Source organism: Pelobates fuscus, chromosome 7 (genome assembly GCF_036172605.1).
Source record: "Pelobates fuscus isolate aPelFus1 chromosome 7, aPelFus1.pri, whole genome shotgun sequence".
Classification (NCBI taxonomy): Eukaryota; Metazoa; Chordata; class Amphibia; order Anura; family Pelobatidae; genus Pelobates; species Pelobates fuscus.
Genome location: NC_086323.1, coordinates 140,600,709 through 140,620,230, shown reverse-complemented (window position 1 = coordinate 140,620,230; position 19,522 = coordinate 140,600,709). Strand labels below are relative to the sequence as shown.

Below are 19,522 nucleotides of genomic sequence, written 5' to 3'. Positions count from 1 at the left end.
CAAGTGGAGAGTGAGAAACGGCACAAAGGAGAGCTGGGAATTAAATCCTGATTACTGCATGCATGAAATATTTTATATTGGGTTACAAGAGCAATCTGGTGGGATCATTGTTTGCCGTGGTGTGAGCTCTTGTCAGTAAAGCAGTAGGGGTTCAAAGCAGCGATAACTAATAACATATGATGCCAATAGCAATACACAGCTCCACACAGACCCCTGACACACGTTCATTTTCCTGCAGGGTTGGTCGCATTGGTTATTTCCCAGCAACCCGATCAACAACATGGCTGTTCTCAAGGCAGCTGCTATCCAGCTACAGGGGACTTGCTTGTAGGCCGAGAAGATAAACTCAAAGCCTCATCAACGTGTGGTCTTCACAGAGCGCAGCCTTACTGTATTGTCAGTCACCTTCAGGTAAGTAAAAGTGGGTGATTCAAAGGGAACCATTATTTCTCTGGAAATTATATACCGGTAATTGTTTTTAAATAAGTCATTAAAAATCACCTATAACTTTTAGTAAACCATTTTTTTTTACGTGATTTTCTTTTTAAATCTGATTTAATGACTTAACAGTTGACGTCACTATCCAGTTAATCCGCCACGTACTATTTTCAGTAAAAAGACAGAACTCATATAAATGATGATAAAGAGCAAAGATGGAGGCAAGGCAATCAGTTGCGGGATAGAGTGGATTTGTTAAAAAAAAACAAAAAACTGGGAAGTGGCAGTGTATAATTTAATAAGAAAATGATTTTTTTTTTTTTTTTTTACCCTAGGTGTAATAATAATTAGAGATTATACAGAGGAAGCTACAGTGAGGGAAAAAGTATTTGATCCCCTGCTGATTTTTAAAGTTTGCCCACTGACAAAGAAATAATCAGTCTGTAATTTTAATGGTAGGTGTATTTTAACAGTAAGAGACCAAAGAACAAACAAACAATGCAGAAAAATGCATGTCAGAAAAGTTATAAATTGATTTGCATGTCAATGAATGAAATAAGTATTTGATCCCCTATCAATCAGCAAGATTTCTGGCTCCCAGGTGTCTTTTTTTTTTTTTTATTCTTTATTTTGTATCACTCCATGTGGGGGGACATCAGGTTCACAGTTGACATAACAGCACATTTAATAACACAAAAGAGAAACATATAAACGACAATGTCATCGCAGTAGTATTGTGCTCCTGTACAACAAAGAGTAGCGTGTGTGCTATTTATGGAGAAAGAGATGGGGTGAGTGTTTTTTTGTTTTTTTTTGTAGGGGTAATATGAGGAGAGGTGTTGTAGTGTATACATTTCGTATGTGAGCCCCCTGGGTTGAAGCTTGAGGGCGCATGAAGGTGTTGCCTTAGCGTGAGTGGACCTCCCGGGTGGGGGGGGGGGGAGGCCCCCTATGATGTAAGCTTCGCAAGGTCTTTTATAAAGGGTAGGTGGTGGGGAATTAATGTAGTGTTGCTAGTAGTGTAATTTTATCTCGGCCGTGAGCCAAATAGGTTGAACGCCCACTTGAGCAGGTGAATGGTCAGAGCCTGGGCGAAATTGAAACTTCAGAGGTAGCCCCAGAGCCCTCAGGTTGTGTTAGGTATAGAGGTATAACAGGGTGAGCTACCGAGAGGTTAGGGTGCCGTAGTGATAAACAAGAAAAGAAAGAAGAAAAAAAAATAACCATAACATTTATAGCAATGGATAAACTGTTCGGTGGAATTTGAGAGTAAATCTCTGACTGTGGCTGGTTATCCCCATAGGTCTCCTGGCCCCTCTAGGTTGGTTGGGAGGGTCTCGGTGTTCGGTTGTGAATTCCTGGATCGTCGCTGGGTCCAGGCGGGACCAGCTCGTTTGCACCCAGGTGTCTTTTATACAGGTAACAAACTAAGATAAGGAGCACTCTCTTAAAGTGAGTGCTCCTAATCTCAGCTTGTTATCTGTTTAAAAGACACCTGTCCACAGAAGCAATCAATCAGATTCCAAACTCTCCACCATGACCAAGACCAAAGAGCTGTCCAAGGATGTCAGGGACAAGATGGTAGACCTACACAAGGCTGGAATGGGCTACAAGACCATCGCCAAGCAGCTTGGTGAGAAGGTGACAACCGTTGGTGCGATTATTCGCAAATGGAATAAACACAAAATAACTGTCGGTCTGGTGCTCCAAGCAAGATCTCACCTCGTGGAGTTTCAATGATCATGAGAACGGTGAGGAATCAGCCCTGAACTACACGGGACAATCTTGTTAATGATCTCAAGGCAGCTGGGACCATAGTCACCAAGAAAACAATTGGTAACACACTACGCCGTGAAGGACTGAAATCCTGCAGCGCCCGCAAGATCACCCCTGCTCAAGAAAGCACATGAACAGGCCCGTCTGAAGTTTGCAAATGAACATCTTAATGATAGAGGATAACTGCGTTAAAGTGTTGTGGTCAGATGAGACCAAAATCGAGCTCTTTGGCATGAACTCAACTCGCCGTATTTGAAGGAGGAGGAATATTGTCTATAACCCCAAGAACACCATCCCACTGTCAAACATGGAGGTGGAAACATTGCTTTGGGGGTGTTTTTCTGCTAAGGGAAGGAGTGGCTCAAGAAGATGCACATTAAGGTCCTGGAGTGACCTAGCCAGTCTCCAGACCTTAATCCCATAGAAAATCTGTGGAGGGAGCTGAAGGTTGCCAAACATCAGCCTCGAAACCTAATGACTTGAAGAGGATCTGCAAAGAGGAGTGGGACAAAATCCCTCCTAAGATGGGTGCAAACCTGGTGGCCAACTACAAGAAACGTCTGACCTCTGTGATTGCCAGCAAGGGTTTTGCCGAAGGGGTCAAATACTTATTTCACTCATTGTCATGCAAATCAATTTATAACTTTTTTGACTTGCTTTTTCTGGGTTTTTTTTTTCTGCATTGTTTGTTTGTTTTTTGGTCTCTTACTGTTAAAATACACCTACCATTAAAATTACAAACTGATCATTTCTTTGTCAGTGGGCAAACATTCAAAATCAGCAGGGGATCTAATACTTTCCCCCCCTCACTGTAGTAGTAAACAAAACAAAAAAACAACATAGTAGATTGCCACCCATTACAATAAGAAACATTTTTTAAAGCCAGTTTTATGAATGGGGATTCACTGATTGGCTGAGAGTGTCAGCTTTTTGATTCTGCAATAGCCTTCCAGTTTAGAGATTTTTGGAAAACGTAAGGACAAAGAGGCAGGGAGATTAATTGCTGACACACAGATTTTTCTCAAACGGTTTAACCCCTTAAGGTGAGCCAGTGCCAGGGACTTCCTGGGACCATAGCAACTTCATTTTGTTGCAACGTTGCAACTTTAAATTCAAGTTGTAACGGTGCCGGAAGGTTCCTTTTAAATTTCTCAGAACAATCCCATCCTTGGCTTGAAGCCATTCACACCCCTGAATTTCAAGTGGCTCTTTGTCCATTTTAAATAGTGGCAGGTATGCATCCCTGTTATGTGGGATTTGAACATGAGGCACCATCTTTTTGAAGCGCAAGATAATGAGCCCTCAAATGCTTTACAAGTCATATAATAAATACCCATAACACTAAAAACAGAAATTGTATGTATCACATATCGAACATGTCTACTGTGTGGCTCAGTTTATAACATTTAGAAACAATAATGATTTTTCAGTGTATTATTTTAAGATTGACAATATGTTTTCAGTACTCTCCTACAGTAAGTAACATACAGTCATGAATTGAAAACAGATGCCAGTACTCCATACTAGTAAGCACCAAGTAACAAATTATCACCATGGGTTCTCTTGTATCCAACAGGATGAAAAGAAATGTTTTGTTTGTGACTCCCGGCGACCTTATAACCGCTTGTATAATCCTATCAGCCACCGAATAGAGAATGTCATTACGGCCTTCACTGCCCATCGCAAGAAAGCATGGTGGCAGTCTGAAAATGGTATGTATTGGCAATGCATGTTCTCAGAGGGGTTTCACTAGTTTGTTCAGTGTAAGTCAGGGATATCAAAATATTGACCTTCTGGTAGTTGCAGCCGGTGTATCCTAGAAGAGGATTACCTATTAGGCTACCAAGGCCTAGGGCCGGACTCAAAAACACTTGCTGAAGGAGCGTTATTTATAGGGTGTTCCCCCTATATTAAGATTTGGTGTATAGATTTTGCCCGAGGAGGGGGGGGGGGGAAGTGAGACTAACTTACCTGAACTTGTCCCTAGCGGGCCATTTTCTTCTTGCACTCCTCTTCTGCAACTGAAGCACCAGGAGCCCACCTCAGTGCTGTACCATGTGCTAGAGTACTGCATTCTGATCCATGAGGGATCCTGCAAGACTGCAGGATACTCCATAGAAAGAGCTAATTTTCCTACAGCTGACAGGTGTGATGGCCGGGGCAAATGAAAAGGCTTGAGGACAGTAGCTCCCCATAATGTCAAGCTTTGTCAGACAGAGAAAAATTACTGAGACAATGTAGTATATCTTTTGACTGGGTTGGAATTTTCTGTGAAATTCCAACACAGTTAATATGAGTATTTCATAACTAATCTATCTTTATGAAATATTCATTTTGGAAAGGGGGGCTGAGGGATGACAGTGCCACTTTAAGAAATGACAAACAGATGTATGTTACCATCTCGAGCTGCTAGTGCAAATGAAAAAAAAACAGAAAAAAGGAGTACATCCACAAAATAATTGTGTCTTGAGTCATATTAATTCTAATGTCACTCCCACTGAACAGTTTAGTTCCCCAGAGTGAAATTGAAGGGAAAACGATAATTGTAAAAACAAAACATTGCCCAGATTTTCCAACTAGGAAATACTGACTCACTTCCTGCTTATCGCCAACTGTGAGAAACATTCTATTGTTATAATCAAAATAGTCTTAAATCATTTTCAGTCCCTCTTGACTAGTCCTTGTATAATATGTGGCATTTTGTTGTACAGTATGTCTAGGGCCCATGAATATATATATATATATATAGGCCATCTCCATACAGGACGCCTATAAACAAGTGACAGGATTACTTAAATTGTATTGCAAATCTACAAACACATGTTAAATGATTACTACATTCAGAGGAATGTGTCCAACTGGGTAATTTCTATCCTCCTTAAATACTTTAATGATCAGACTCTTCCATAAAATTCCAGGAGCACTCGGTGTTCTGAGCCTACTTGAAGATGCATATTGTATGTATTTGTGGAGATAACACTTCTGTTTGGCCTGAACCCAAGCTACAAAGTTCAGCCATAAAGAATCTTGTTATTTCATGTGTTGAGAAAGCAGGTGCAGCCTCTCCAGTAAATCTACAGTCATCTCTCCATAGACTGAGTATTGTTGATTGCCAGGGCATTAGCTGGTTTGGACATACCAGTATCCACAGCTGATTTATTTAGGATTTAGGAGAAACACTTGTTCATGTTGCACCTGACATTTTAAAGGAAAATGCAGAACATTTTTGTCTAGTGCCAGAATTTTTAGCCAGTTCTCATATCCTATGTTAAAGGGATATTGTAAGCATTAAAACACGTTTTTGTTGGTGAATAGTTCATTCCAGTGAAGTGTCACTGCTTAATTCTCAGCCATCCAGGAGTTAAATCACTTTGTTTATGCAGTGCTAAAACACATCTCCCCTGGCGGAGAATTGAACAGTGAGACTGCGGGCGCATGATATATAACACAAAACCACTTCTATTAGTGATTGCAGGGTTATGCACTAAGGCGAGCATTTAAAGTGAATTGAAAAGTAGCCAAACTGGAAGCATAGCTGAATTAGGTCATTCTTTTCAGTTATTTTGTTCTGAGATTTCAAAATTCACTTTGAATCCTCACCTGAGTGAATAACCCAGTTAGAGTGTCCCTTTAAATGCGGTGATTTTTTATGGAGCTGACCTTTTGGGAGATCTCAGACTTGAGAAAGAGGGAATCTCACGAAAGCTTGTCATTCCAAAATTCTGTTTATCCAATAAAAAAGTTACCACATGATACTAATTTCCTCTATTTTACATCAGTAGAAGTCAGCTGAAATCTCATATATGTATGTGTGTATGTATACGTATAACAATTACTGATTTTCTTTCAATTGTATAGGTGTTCCTGAAGTCACGATACAGTTGGATCTGGAGGCTGAATTTCATTTCACGCATCTCATCATGACCTTCAAGGTAAAATTAGCATTGGGGCTTATTTAGACAGACGTTTGTTCATGCCAAATGACACATAAAGCAACGTCAATGTATGTAAACATTCTTCTATTCACTGCTAAGTGCCAGTCATAGATCAGGATTATAAAGATGTGTCCAGACTAATGAGCAAAATATTAATAAGCCCGCTCTTGTAATTAAGAAAAAGCAGTGAGCAGAACATCCCCCCCCCCCAATTTGGCTATGTTAGCCAAACATATGCAATACTCCACAACTCCTGGTCAATAGAATATGACATTTAGACCTATTTAGTTTGGAAAAACGGCGCCTCAGAGGGGATATGATAGCATTATACAAATATATTTGAGGCCAATACAGACCATTGTCTGGAAATCTATTCATAAACAGGACTATACATACGACACAAGTTCACGCATTTAGACAGGAAGAAAAGAGATTTAGTCTAAGGCAAAGGAAAAGTTTTTTACAGTAAGAACAAAAAGGATGTGGAATTATCTGCCTGAAGATATCTGTACAGATGTGTAAACAGCAACTGGATGCATACTTGCAAAAGCACAATATTCATGGATATAATTTTAAATTTGTCGGGTAATAGCTTTTTGTTCCAAGGAGATATTTGACTGCCATTCTTGAGTCAAGAAGGATTTTTTTCCTAGTTTGTTGCAAAATTGGAAGTGCTTCAAACTGGGATTTTTTTCTTTCTTTCTTATGGATCAAAAGCAAAAAACAGGTGTGAGAAATGCTGAACTAGATGGACACATGTCTCTTTTCAGCTATGTAACTATGTAACCTAGACACAAATATATAGATTGGGGTTATAGAGACAGAAAGTAACAGAACTGCTTGGGAGAGGAAGATCAAATTGTGAATGAAGATTCTTTTGGAGAGGTGACTAAGGGGAGAACCATGCAAAGCATTTGGAGCTGTATTACATGGGGTATGTGCAACCTACTTTAAATAGGTACGTCTCAAATAATAGCCTGTTCACAGTATTAAGTATTTTAATTGCTTGCTGGCACCATGTTACATTTGGCATTCTTTAAAGAGCCCTCTGGCAGTGCAAAGATTAACATATATGTTTCAAACAACAATAAATATATATATATACAATATATATATATATATTTACCTGGAAACAATTTTGAACCTAAAAATCTATTTTTGCTCTTCTATAATTATGTAATTATTGCAATATTTGTGGAATTTCTAAATCCTTTACATTTGTTTACAAGCAGTTATTTTTAAATACTTGCCAACAATCACTATAGCATGCTTGCAGGATAGCTCAGGCACTTACTCAGAAATTGTAGTACCTGTTCAAACTGCAAGGTCATCATAAGTTCCATTCCTGGCAGTGTCAATTTAGTATTTTGTCCTTTCTAGTATGAGTTAATTAGCTGCTGATTTGAACAGAGTGCTCATTTAAAGTGTTTTGTTTGTTTTTGTCTCTTGGAGAAAAAAGTTATTTAAAAAGATTAATGCATACTAGTTTCATAACAAAGATTTTTATCTTTTAGGGTGTTGGAAGGCTACATATCTTGATTCTCTATTACATATATCTGACTTAGGATAATAGAATTGGTTGTTCAGAAAAAAAGCTAATCTACATTATAAACAAAAAGTCTATTATTTTCTTCTTTGGGTGTAAAGATTTGACTTATAACGAATTTGTTCTTCATTTTTCAGACATTTAGACCTGCATCCATGCTTGTTGAGCGCTCAGCAGACTTTGGTCGTACCTGGAATGTCTACCGTTACTTTGCACAAGACTGCGCGACTGCCTTTCCGAACGTGTCTCGAAATACCCAGAGGAAGGTTGATGACGTTATTTGTGAGTCTCGTTACTCTGACATTGAGCCGTCTACTGAAGGAGAGGTGAGGTTGAGCATAAATGGACAATTCAGAAACAGGTAGCTAATGGGAGAAAACATGGGGGTTGACTTCTCATAAACTAGCCCTGTGATAAACATGCAAAGTTTATCCTTCAAACATCCATCTTTCTGTCTGTCCATCTAATCTGTAAAATACGTCTGTCTGTTTATCAAATCTGTTAAATATGTCTAACCTGTCTGTCTGTCTAATCTGGCTAATTTGCCTGCCCGTCTATTTGCCAACCTATTTTTAAGCCTGTCTGTCTATCTATCTATCCTGTCTGTATGTCTAATCTGTTTATCTAATGTGCATGCATGCCTGCTTATTAATCTGTCTGTCTACCTACCTGTCTTTCTAATCGTCTGTGTGTCTTTTCTATTGTAGTACTGCATGTAGAAATTAAATACATAAAAATATACCAAATACCACAGATATCTTTTTTTAGCTTAAGAACGTTTTCCTCTCTACCTCAGGTCTGAAGTGATACTTGACACCTACTTCAGATCTAAGAACGGGAGGAAAACTCTCAAAGCTTGTCCTTTAAGTATTATGTTAGTCCAATAAAAAAGGTATCATTGCATACTGCAATACTCTAGTATTTTGGCATCTTGTCTACTGGACTAATATAGCTAATCCAATGTATATATATATATTCCTTTGTGGAATCCTATGACCCTTACAGTGACAAAACCTGTGGATCCACAGGTGCTGCTGGTGGAGCACAACTATCATAACTCTCTGCCGCATGCTGGCGAATATGACTTATAGTGCAAGTCAAGATGGATATTAGACTGTTTAGCTAGCCAAATTTGTGTGGATTTTTTGTGTGAATTATTTGAATTTTTTTGTAATAACCACAGCAATATTTTTCTGTGTGTTTTTTGTTTTTTAAGGTTATTTACAGAGTTCTGGATCCAGCTATTCACATCCGAGACCCATACAGCCCTAATATACAAAGTACGTTTTCAGACTATAATAAAGCAGTTATTTGTAAAAGTTCTCCAGAGGCAAACTGGCTTTTCTCCAAGCCAATTAAATTTATAGGCCCAGGAATCAACTCATCAATAGGCTTCACACGTTCTATGTATATACAGGGCAAACCAGTAAAAAGATCTAAAAAGTACTATTCCATAGAGAAAAGGAACATGGAGAAAATCCTATTTGATTCCATATATTTAGAATGGAATATTCGGCAGTGACCGCACAAAAATGTCAGTGGGAGCTTACTATCAGAATGACCAGGAAATAGACAATGTGACACCAGCTGTTGTATAATTCTAACTCCTGCGATGCTTTGCAAAGCTTCAGGTTGGCATCGCATCTCGCAGTGTTATTCATTAAGTGAGATTTGTCAGGAATTTAATGCAAATTCTAATTGAATTTCAAATGTAAGCCCAAAATGGAACTGGAAAACAATCTCCAAATCAGCTATACTTGCAGTTCAGCTACTATGGCCTTAAATTTGAACTTTGTTTGGAATTCACTTAAAATTACCAGTAATCCTCACTTTAGTGAAGAACACTAATGATATTTGGAGTTTTACATTAGCTACAAATTAAACGATAGTTCATTTTTCTTTCTGCTTAGCCTTGGAACATATTCTGTGCCATATTTTTTTTTTTTTTTGGACTGCAAATTAGTAGCTCACAAACTTTATATATGTCAATGGTCAGAAAGTTTTAAATCATGTGTTAATGCACACTAAACAATGTTGATACTTACTTTACATTCCAGTCGTATACAGTGATTTATAATAAAGTTCTAAGGATTCCAACTGAAACCTTAAAGGAACACTATAGGGTCAGGAACACAACCATGTTATCCTACCATTGGTAATCAGACTATAATAATGGTAATCCTACCATTTAGGTGGCTTGCCCCCCCCCCCCCTTAACCCCCATAAAAGGAATTAAAACTCATCTTATTTCCAGCACCGCTGGCGCTAGGTCCGCCCCCTACTAGGTGACATCATCATAATTCACATGGGGAAAGCATTGGATTGGATAAAATCGACAAGGGGCGGGGCCAAACGTAGTTTTGGCCAATCAGCACCTCCTCATAGAGATGCATTGATTCTACACATCTCTATGAGGAAAAATCAGCTTCCCCATGTAGTGCGTGGAAACGCTGAACGGCTGTGCTGCCTAATGTGCAGCACTGCCCCAGGAAGCGCCTCCAGTGGCCATCTGAGCAGTGGCCACTTGGAGGTGTCCCTAGGGGCAATGTAAACACTGCCTTTTTTTTCTGAAAAGGCAGTGTTTGCATAAAAATGCCTGCATTTAAATATTATACTCAGCAGAACAACTACATTAAATTGTAGTTGTTCTGGTGACTATAGTGTCCATTTAAAATTGCTTTTAATTATTTTTCTCTGTGTGAATTGTAGACCACGCTGCTATAATGTGGATGGCATTGGTAGGTTAAGCATGTCAGCTGATAGGCTCAGTCTATTACTACCATCTAAATATGGATGAAATCGATATTGCTAATGTGGAAGTGAAACTTCACACAAGGAATATGGAGTGAGGGGGTTGGACCACAGGTGCCTTGGGATCCCTGATTTTGGTCAAATCACTCAAAAACTGTTTAACTCAGAGCTGGGGGATGACACTACTGGAACTATAACCTCTACAATTACATGTTATGGTTATGGTGCTTACACTGCCTCTAAATTGGTGCCCAGCAAATACTTTATTTATTCATACATTCATTGCCCATGCTTTGAGTAATTATGGAGCCATTATGCTGAATACACCCTTGTTAATAGGGAAAACATGTGACTAGTTTATTTTTATATATTGGCTTATTTTAACTTTGTGCCTTTGTTCACTGCAGACTATCACATGTGTGTAGGTAGCGGTTACGTGTGGTGCGACACAATACATCACCCCCATTCAACCCTTAACCCAATCAAAACCAGGAAACATATATGTGTGGTATAAAAAGGCCACAGCTTTTATTTATATTTCGTTTATAATTTATCAAACATATTTATAAAACCAACCATAAATAAAACAAGGTATAAACATTATTTAACTTGAACTAGTCCTTGCCAACCGTACCACCAACCCTCTAGGGTACACGCCCTACCGAGGCATCAGCCCTCCCCCCTCGTCCATGATACCTGGCCTTCACCTTGGCCTTCCAATACCACATGCCAACCCCTGGCCACCATTCCTGGCACAGAGGGCACGCGCAAATACCCAAACCTTTCCCGAGGTTAGGGGAGGGGACCCGACCCAGCATCCTTCTTTTTCTTGTACTCCTCTTCCCAATTGGTTCGGCAAGGACCATACCCGCCAGCTGTGACAAGATATTGAACACCTACAGAGGAAGGAAACAAAAACAGCAAAAAGGGGAGGGAGGGAGGGAGATTGTCACCTTGCCGTTATTTTAAGATGGCTGAGGTGAAGGGGACAAAATGTCCGTTATTTATACAACCCCACCCAAACCCTTAACCTAAATGCCACACCCATTTTACACCCACACCCACCACACCCACACATGCCTCCTATCCGGCTAGCTTTCAGCCCGCCTCCTCTGGGCCTTGTGTGTAGGTAGCGGTTACGTGTGGTGCGACACAATACATCACCCCCATTCAACCCTTAACCCAATCAAAACCAGGAAACATATATGTGTGGTATAAAAAGGCCACAGCTTTTATTTATATTTCGTTTATAATTTATCAAACATATTTATAAAACCAACCATAAATAAAACAAGGTATAAACATTATTTAACTTGAACTAGTCCTTGCCAACCGTACCACCAACCCTCTAGGGTACACGCCCTACCGAGGCATCAGCCCTCCCCCCTCGTCCATGATACCTGGCCTTCACCTTGGCCTTCCAATACCACATGCCAACCCCTGGCCACCATTCCTGGCACAGAGGGCACGCGCAAATACCCAAACCTTTCCCGAGGTTAGGGGAGGGGACCCGACCCAGCATCCTTCTTTTTCTTGTACTCCTCTTCCCAATTGGTTCGGCAAGGACCATACCCGCCACTAGCCCCGCTGCATTTACGCCTAAATCAGCGGGCGCGACCCCCAAGCAACGCCATGGCCTGTTCCAACGCATCCTGCAGCTCTAGGTTAAACAAGTCCAAACCGACATCAGTGAGATGGACCCCATCCGGGCGGAAAAAGATAGCCGCCTCCCGCTCAAAAGTACGGTGTCGAACTGCCAAGCCCCCGATACCTAGCACAAACTTGGAAACCCGTTTATTAATCTTTATGCGACAGCGCTCCATAGCACCCTGATCGCGTGCGCACCTCCAATAGTTCCTGGAAACTATTCCTGACCATATTAAGCAAATTTTTGGAAAAAGTACCCGCAAGCGCGCCAAGTCTCGCCTGATCAGCTCCCCTAAGCCCCACGCGGGCAGCGAACCTAAATCGTTCCCTCCCAGATGCACCACCAAGATATCCGGGATTCCTAATAACGTGGATAACTGCACGACCTCAGGCAACAGCTGACCCCATTTCATGCCCCGGAACCCGAACCACCGGACCTCCGCCAGCTCCCGAGGTATTCCGAGCCTTGTCCCACCCGGGCGAACCCCAGCCCGCAGGTGGGCCCAGTAGATGTAGGAATGACCGATTATCCAGATCCGTCGGCCGGGCCCTGTGGAGAAAACACAAGGGGAATACCGATCAGCCGAGTGGGCCGAACATAGGACCGAAACCTCCCCGATTCCCATCTACCGATCCTTTGAATGGCCTGGTCCGAGAAACCTAAACGAGAGGCTTCCGTAGCGGCCCCAATCCGAAAAGAGTGACCCCCAAAGTCTGTGCTCGAAATACCCAGATGTTCGAGTGCCAGACGGAAAACCCGGAGAAATTGGAAGCGGGAAAGAAAAGACCCATCCCCATGGATTAACAATGGGCCTACAACATCCGGGCGACACAGAAGGTAAGATTGAAAAGCTGCGACGGGACAGACAGCCGAGCCGGGAATGGCGCGAAGGGACACCCATGCCCCCCTACCAAAAATGTCAGTTTTCGACTTTCGCACCAGAAAACGCACCGTATCATCCACGACCGACACATCATGGAACAACAAGCCGCCTGGAATCCGCTTGCTAGGGCTCACAAGTTCCCCAATCCGCAGAGCACCAAAGAAGGCGAAAGAGAAAGCCACCCGAAACAACCGCGCTTCGAAATCGGACAAACAGACCCTGGATAAGACCGACGCAATACCAAGTAGCAGTGCGCCAGAAACCGGTCTCCTGGAATCCCGAGGCTGCGGACCTCTACGCCAGCCACGCATAGCGAGCCGGACCATGAAATCTTTGGTCACATCCGGCACGCGAGTCAGGTTGAACCAGAAGCTCAGACCTGATAGCTTCCCTGATACCGTGGCTGGGGAACAACCACTAGCCTCCCAAAACCAGAGCAACCGTAAAACCCCCTGAACCCTCTCCGCAGATGAAGAAAACCCACCTTGGTCCTGCTCTAGAGCGACCCAGTCACCCCATGCCTTACCGTACCGGGCCCAAGTAGCATCCGACACTGAAGACCGAATCCATTCCCTTATTCGCTCAGGCCAAGGGACCATAGCTCTCTGGGACAGGGAAGGCCCATCGTATCTGCTTCGGGCGCGATCTGACGAAACACCTGCCATTGGAAACGAGAAAGGGCGTCAGCCGTGGTATTCTCTACACCGGGAATATGCACAGCGCGACATGTAACGTTCAAAGACAGGCAACGCAGTACCAAGCTCCGCAGGAGCCTGACCACCGGAGGAGAGGAGGCTGTCAACCGATTGATGGCCTGGACAACGCCCAAATTGTCACAGTGGAACACGACACGCCTGTTCTTGATCTCCGGTCCCCAAAGATGGAGAGCCACCACAATGGGAAAAAGCTCCAAGAACGCCATGTTCCTGGTCAGGCCCGAGTCGAACCACGATCTTGGCCAAGGTTCTGCGCACCATTGTTTTCCCATGATAGCCCCAAAACCCGACGAACCCGCGGCATCCGTAAACAGGTGCAGCACTGAGTTTGCTACCTCGGGCTGCTGCCAGTAAGACCTACCATTGTACTCTTCCAGAAAAACCGCCCAAACCGCTAAATCCTCCCTGAGCGGTTTGGTCAGGCGGACGAAGTGGAACGGCTTCAGTATCCCTGACGTGGCAGCCGCCAGGCGTCGGTTAAATACTCTACCCATGGGCATAATCCGGCAGGCAAAGTTTAATTTGCCCAACAAGGACTGAAGTCGTTGCAGCGTGATCTTCCGCAAGGAGCTCGCCTCCTGGACCACCCCACGTAGATCAGCCAACTTGTCCAACGGAAGCCGACATTCCCCGATGACCGAATCAATCTCGATCCCGAGGAAGCTCAAGCACGTGGAAGGGCCAATTGTCTTGTCAGGTGCCAGCGGCACGCCGAACATACAGGCCACATCCGACACTGCTTGTAAGATCTGGGAGCATATCGGGGAATGCGCGGGGCCCACACACAGAAAGTCATCTAAGTAGTGAAGCAGGGAATCGTAACCGGACTCCATTCTCACTACCCATTCTAGAAAAGAGCTGAAGCATTCAAAATAAAAACAGGATATAGCACAACCCATGGGGAGACACATATCCACATAATAATGACCTTCAAATGCACATCCCAAGAGATGATGACACTCTGGGTGAACTGGTAGGAGGCGAAAGGCAGACTCGATATCAGTTTTTGCCATAAGAGCCCCGGGGCCAGCGGCCCTGACTATGCCCACAGCAGCATCAAAGGACGCATAGGAAACGCGGCATAATTCAGCTGCAATGTCATCGTTTACCGAGCACCCATGAGGGTGCGACAGGTGATGAATCAGCCGGAACTTTCCCGGTTCCCGTTTGGGCACCACGCCCAACGGTGACACCCTTAGATCGGGGAGTGGCGAATCCCGAAATGGGCCCGCCATTCGGCCCAGCGCCACTTCCTTCGCCAGTTTTTCCCTGACCACCCCTGGATATTCAGAAACAGATCTCAGGTTTCTGCAAAAACCGGAGACCTGCCGAGGCCGGTGAGGGATCCAAAACCCCTGCCCAAATCCCTCTAGCAATAAGGCAGCCGCCTTCCTATTCCTATAACGATTTAGCCATGGGCGCATCGCGTCGACGTCCACCGGCGTCTTCGCCCTTAGCGCCCACGGAGTCCCCTTTGTCGCCAGTTTTGGCTCGTTTGAAGCATTTTGAAGCGGGGTGAGACCCACCGCACCCCGAACACTCATGCTTGAAGCGGCAACTAGACCCAAATTTGCATTGGCCATCGTTATATTGCCAACAACAGCCTGTTTTTCGTTGCCCGGCCGACGCTGCGGTTGAAGAACCCGCGCCGGCCCCCCCGAGAAAGGACGACAGGCCCCCTTGATGTGAGGCTGGGCGGGTCATGATAGCTAACCACAAGCCAATGTCCATTTGATCCCAGCCCATGGAAGGCCGAACCGCTAAACGTTGGCGGAACTGCTCATCATACCGCCACCAACCTAAACCGCCGTACACCCGACAAGCGGTCCATATGACGTCCTGGTAGCAGAATAGGGAAGAACATTTGGCGGGAGTCTTCTCACCTATTACGCTGGCTAAGATCGAAAAGGCTCGGATCCAGTTTCCGAAAGTTTTCGGAATCTTCCGGTACCGAAACTTTTCTTTGTCCTTTTCGGACTCTTTAGCGTCAGCGTCAACCCGGGGAAGATCTTCCATAGGGAGGAGAGAAAAAATTTCAACAAATTCCCCCTTGTCTATTTTGGCGCGCAATTCCGGCGTGAGATGGAGGCCCAAAGGGCCTGACCAGCACATGTACGCCGCACCGTGCGCAGCCGGAGAAACCCCCAAACCCGAGAGAGCAGCGGCGTCCCCGGCCGTGCCCACTGCAGATTCCGGCGTCACCGGCAGTAACGCCGAGGTTGAGGGGATGGGGGCCTGTGTTATATTAGCGGGCATTGGCGCCGCGACTGCAGAAGGATCAGACCCTGCGGAACCTGCCCAACCCGCCCGAAGTTGGTTATCTAACGACACCGGGGGGGAAGCCCCGGGGCGATAACCCCGCTCAAGGGTTAGCAAAACCTGCTTCATCGCCTGGAGTACAGAACCCAATTCTTGCACCTCCCCTGCGCCAGCGCCCCCAAAACCCGACCCCGTTATACCAGAGTACTCACCTGCAGGAGCTGAATTGGCAGGTAGTAGCGGGACTTCAACATGCCCACCAGGCTGCAACGGCCCCAAGGGAACTGCGACCGCAGGAAGCACTGCACCAGTCACAGCATCGGGGGACCGACTTGTCAGCCGACCAGGGGTGACCTGTGAAATCAGGACAGGTGAAAAAGAACCCTGCCCACCCAACCCAGGTAACTGGGGACCCGCAGAAGTGGCAAAGACTGTGTGTAAAACTGGCATGGCAGAAGGAGCCCCAGAGGGGGCAGCATGGACCATGGGTAATGGCGGGGCAGATGCAGAGGGCATCACACCCATAGGGAGGGGGCCATGGGGGGTAGGATGGGCAGGAGATAGTGTTGGAAGAGCTTGATGGGCGGCTGAGGATGATGAGAATGCAAGATGAACGGATGAGGTTGATGGGAGTGCATGCTGTCCGGCTGAGGATGATGGGAGTGCATGCTGGCCGGATGAGGATGATGGGAGTGCATGCTGGCCGGATGAGGATAATGGGAGTGCATGCTGGCCGGATGAAGCTGATGGAAGTGCCTGTTGAATGGATGAGGCTGATGGGAGTGTGGTAGTGGCCGGGCCAGGGGAGACAGAGCGGGGAGGATGATAAGGGGGGGGGCTGTGCCCACGAGTAGCCGGACCTGGCTCCATACCCCGACCCCCCGAACCCCCCAACCCCCTACTGGTTGCCCTGCCGCCTCGCGGCCTACTCACCACTCCTGAAGAAGAGCCGGCCGCCGACCTCACTTGCTCGCGCTCCGCCTGGGATCCACCATGAGCCGAGCGCCTGTCAGGTGCTCGGGTTGTCGCCATTGTTGAGCTGGAGAGTGATCTCGCGGACGACCTCCTGGAGGCCCGCGAGATCACAGGAGCAGGAACCGGCGCGGGATGGCCATCACCTCCCCGAGAAGCGGCAGCCGCACGGGTAGCTCTAGACCGCCTCGGGGAGGAGGCGACAGGCTGCACAGACACGTTGCCGCCCGCGGCCGCGGGGGACCTGGCGCGCGGGCCGGCAACGGGGCTCCTGCTCCTACCCCTCACCCGACCCTCCCGCGAGGGGCTATAACGGGTAGGAGGACGCGCCCGGCGGCGCGGAGTACCCTGGCTGCCGACCGAGGGAGCAGCTACCAGGGAGGCACCCTGCAGCCTTACCAGCTGAGCCTGCAGGTGCCGGCCACCGTCCTGGAGGGCCTCAGCCCGAAGAGCAGCAAGGATTCCGTCAATATCCATGCTTCTGGCCGTGGGGTAAGCAAAGCAACACAATAATAGGAAAGAGATTGTCACCTTGCCGTTATTTTAAGATGGCTGAGGTGAAGGGGACAAAATGTCCGTTATTTATACAACCCCACCCAAACCCTTAACCTAAATGCCACACCCATTTTACACCCACACCCACCACACCCACACATGCCTCCTATCCGGCTAGCTTTCAGCCCGCCTCCTCTGGGCCTTGTTCTTACATTTGCATACAGAATGCAGGCAAAGTGAAATCTCCAAAATGATCCACAGAATAGCCAGATTTACATATTTTTGTAATACAATGTTGTGCTTGAAAAATATCCAATTTCCCTTATTTTGCATGGGATTACAAAACCTTGTATGTCAATTTTTGGCAGACATCAAATTCCTATAATGAGATTTAGGACATTCATGATATATTGCTAAATGTGACTTTACTGATTGACGAAATTGCAATTTATTGTCAAAGTTGGGGACTTTTAGTCTAGATTCTCTCTTTACCAAAGACGTGTCTGACCCATTAGCTAAGTAGACCTTTTCATTAGTCTCTGCCATTCTTGCTTTGGCTCCTGGAAGCTTAAGAGAGGACTGATTCCTTTCTAAATGAAGAGACGGTTATTTGTGAGCAGAATGACAGCATCATAAAGATCTCATTGCCTGTTACTGATTTAGCTCTGTGTTTTTACTGAGCGCTGTTCTTTATTGCCATACAAGGGCAGCTCCCTTTTTAAATGATGATAGTAAGTGTTACTCTTGGCTTGTATCCAGTCAATACACCAGCTCTATATGGAGTTTGTAAAAGCAGATTGCTTCAAACTTTTAGACATGTCTCAGCTGGTTACTGGATACTGGGGTGTTATCTACCTGCTATCAAAAAAAGTTGATAGAATGAGGGAAATTAAACAAAAACAAAAATAGTTCAATCAAACTGTATCTCAATAATGCACTTAAAACATTCACTATTAGAAGTAATGTTTTTTTTTCTATTGTACGAGTTTTTACTGCCTTTTTTTAAAACCGCAATGCAGTATATAAGTGACAAAATGTAAGTAATGTATGAGATTGGTATATTTTAGGATGCAATATGTATATTGTAGAAAAAAAAAGAGATTGTGATAGAAGTGTTGTTTTACATAACGAGAAATGCAACTTTCCGGTTTATTTGCTTAATATTGTACTTCTCAATAATGTTCTGTGTGTGTCAAAAGTCAGTAAAAATTAAGATGTTTAAAAAAAAAATAAGATGTTTAAAGGAACGCTCTAGGCACGCTAAACCATTTCATCTCGTTGAAGTAGTTATAGTGCCTGGAGCCCCCTGGCATCATCCCTTCATTCAGCGTTAAACAGTTTTTGAACAATTTAACACTAAACAAAAGTCTACAGTATCCGACAACTGGCCCGCGCTGGAGGTATGGTTATGGGCGTATTTCACTTTGACTTAATAAAACAATTCATACCAGTGATGCGTGGCTCTGATAGGTTGAGAATGACAATCAGCTGACAATCTCTGCCAATCACTGCCAGCTCTTGCTGCTTGAGCTAAGTGTTAGCCCAAGCAGTACAGGCCCTCCCTGTGTTAGCCCAAGCAGTACAGGCTGTGGGCATGTTAAATTGTTAAAAAAAAAAAAAAATGGTTTAATACTGAATGGAATGATGGCGTCAGGGGATCACTGGCACCATAACCACTTCAATGAGATGAAGATGTTTTAGCTCCTTGAGTTCCCTTTTAATGCTAGCTAATAATGAAAACATTAAGTATCTAATAGATTATTGATGATTTATGACTTTTGACTCGACATATACAATACATTTGGTCCCATTGATCCTATGTTATGTTCCTCTCATTTGGATATTGTCTTTTAGACCTCCTGAAAATTACCAACCTCAGGATTAACTTTACCAAACTGCACACACTGGGGGACAACCTGCTCGATTCCCGCGTGGAGATTAAGGAGAAATACTACTATGCCCTGTATGAGCTTGTGATACGCGGGAACTGCTTCTGCTACGGTCACGCATCCGAATGTGCTCCCATTCAAGGAGTCTCCACAGATACAGAGGGCATGGTAATCAACTCATAATGCATTACTCTCTATGTCTGATCTCCACCAT

The 19,522-nt window shown here is 44.6% G+C and overlaps 1 protein-coding gene across 1 annotated transcript in view; it reads left to right on the top strand.

Annotated features, from left to right (window-relative positions):
• The window catches only part of LAMB2 (laminin subunit beta 2), a 101,093-nt gene that overhangs the window by 40,007 nt on the left and 41,564 nt on the right, over positions 1-19,522 (top strand). The window contains exons 3-8 of the mRNA XM_063426712.1: positions 239-411; positions 3,791-3,926; positions 6,073-6,146; positions 7,833-8,021; positions 8,912-8,975; positions 19,274-19,476. Of these exons, the coding sequence (XP_063282782.1) occupies positions 239-411; positions 3,791-3,926; positions 6,073-6,146; positions 7,833-8,021; positions 8,912-8,975; positions 19,274-19,476 (839 nt within the window). The remainder of the gene's footprint in view (positions 1-238; positions 412-3,790; positions 3,927-6,072; positions 6,147-7,832; positions 8,022-8,911; positions 8,976-19,273; positions 19,477-19,522) is intronic.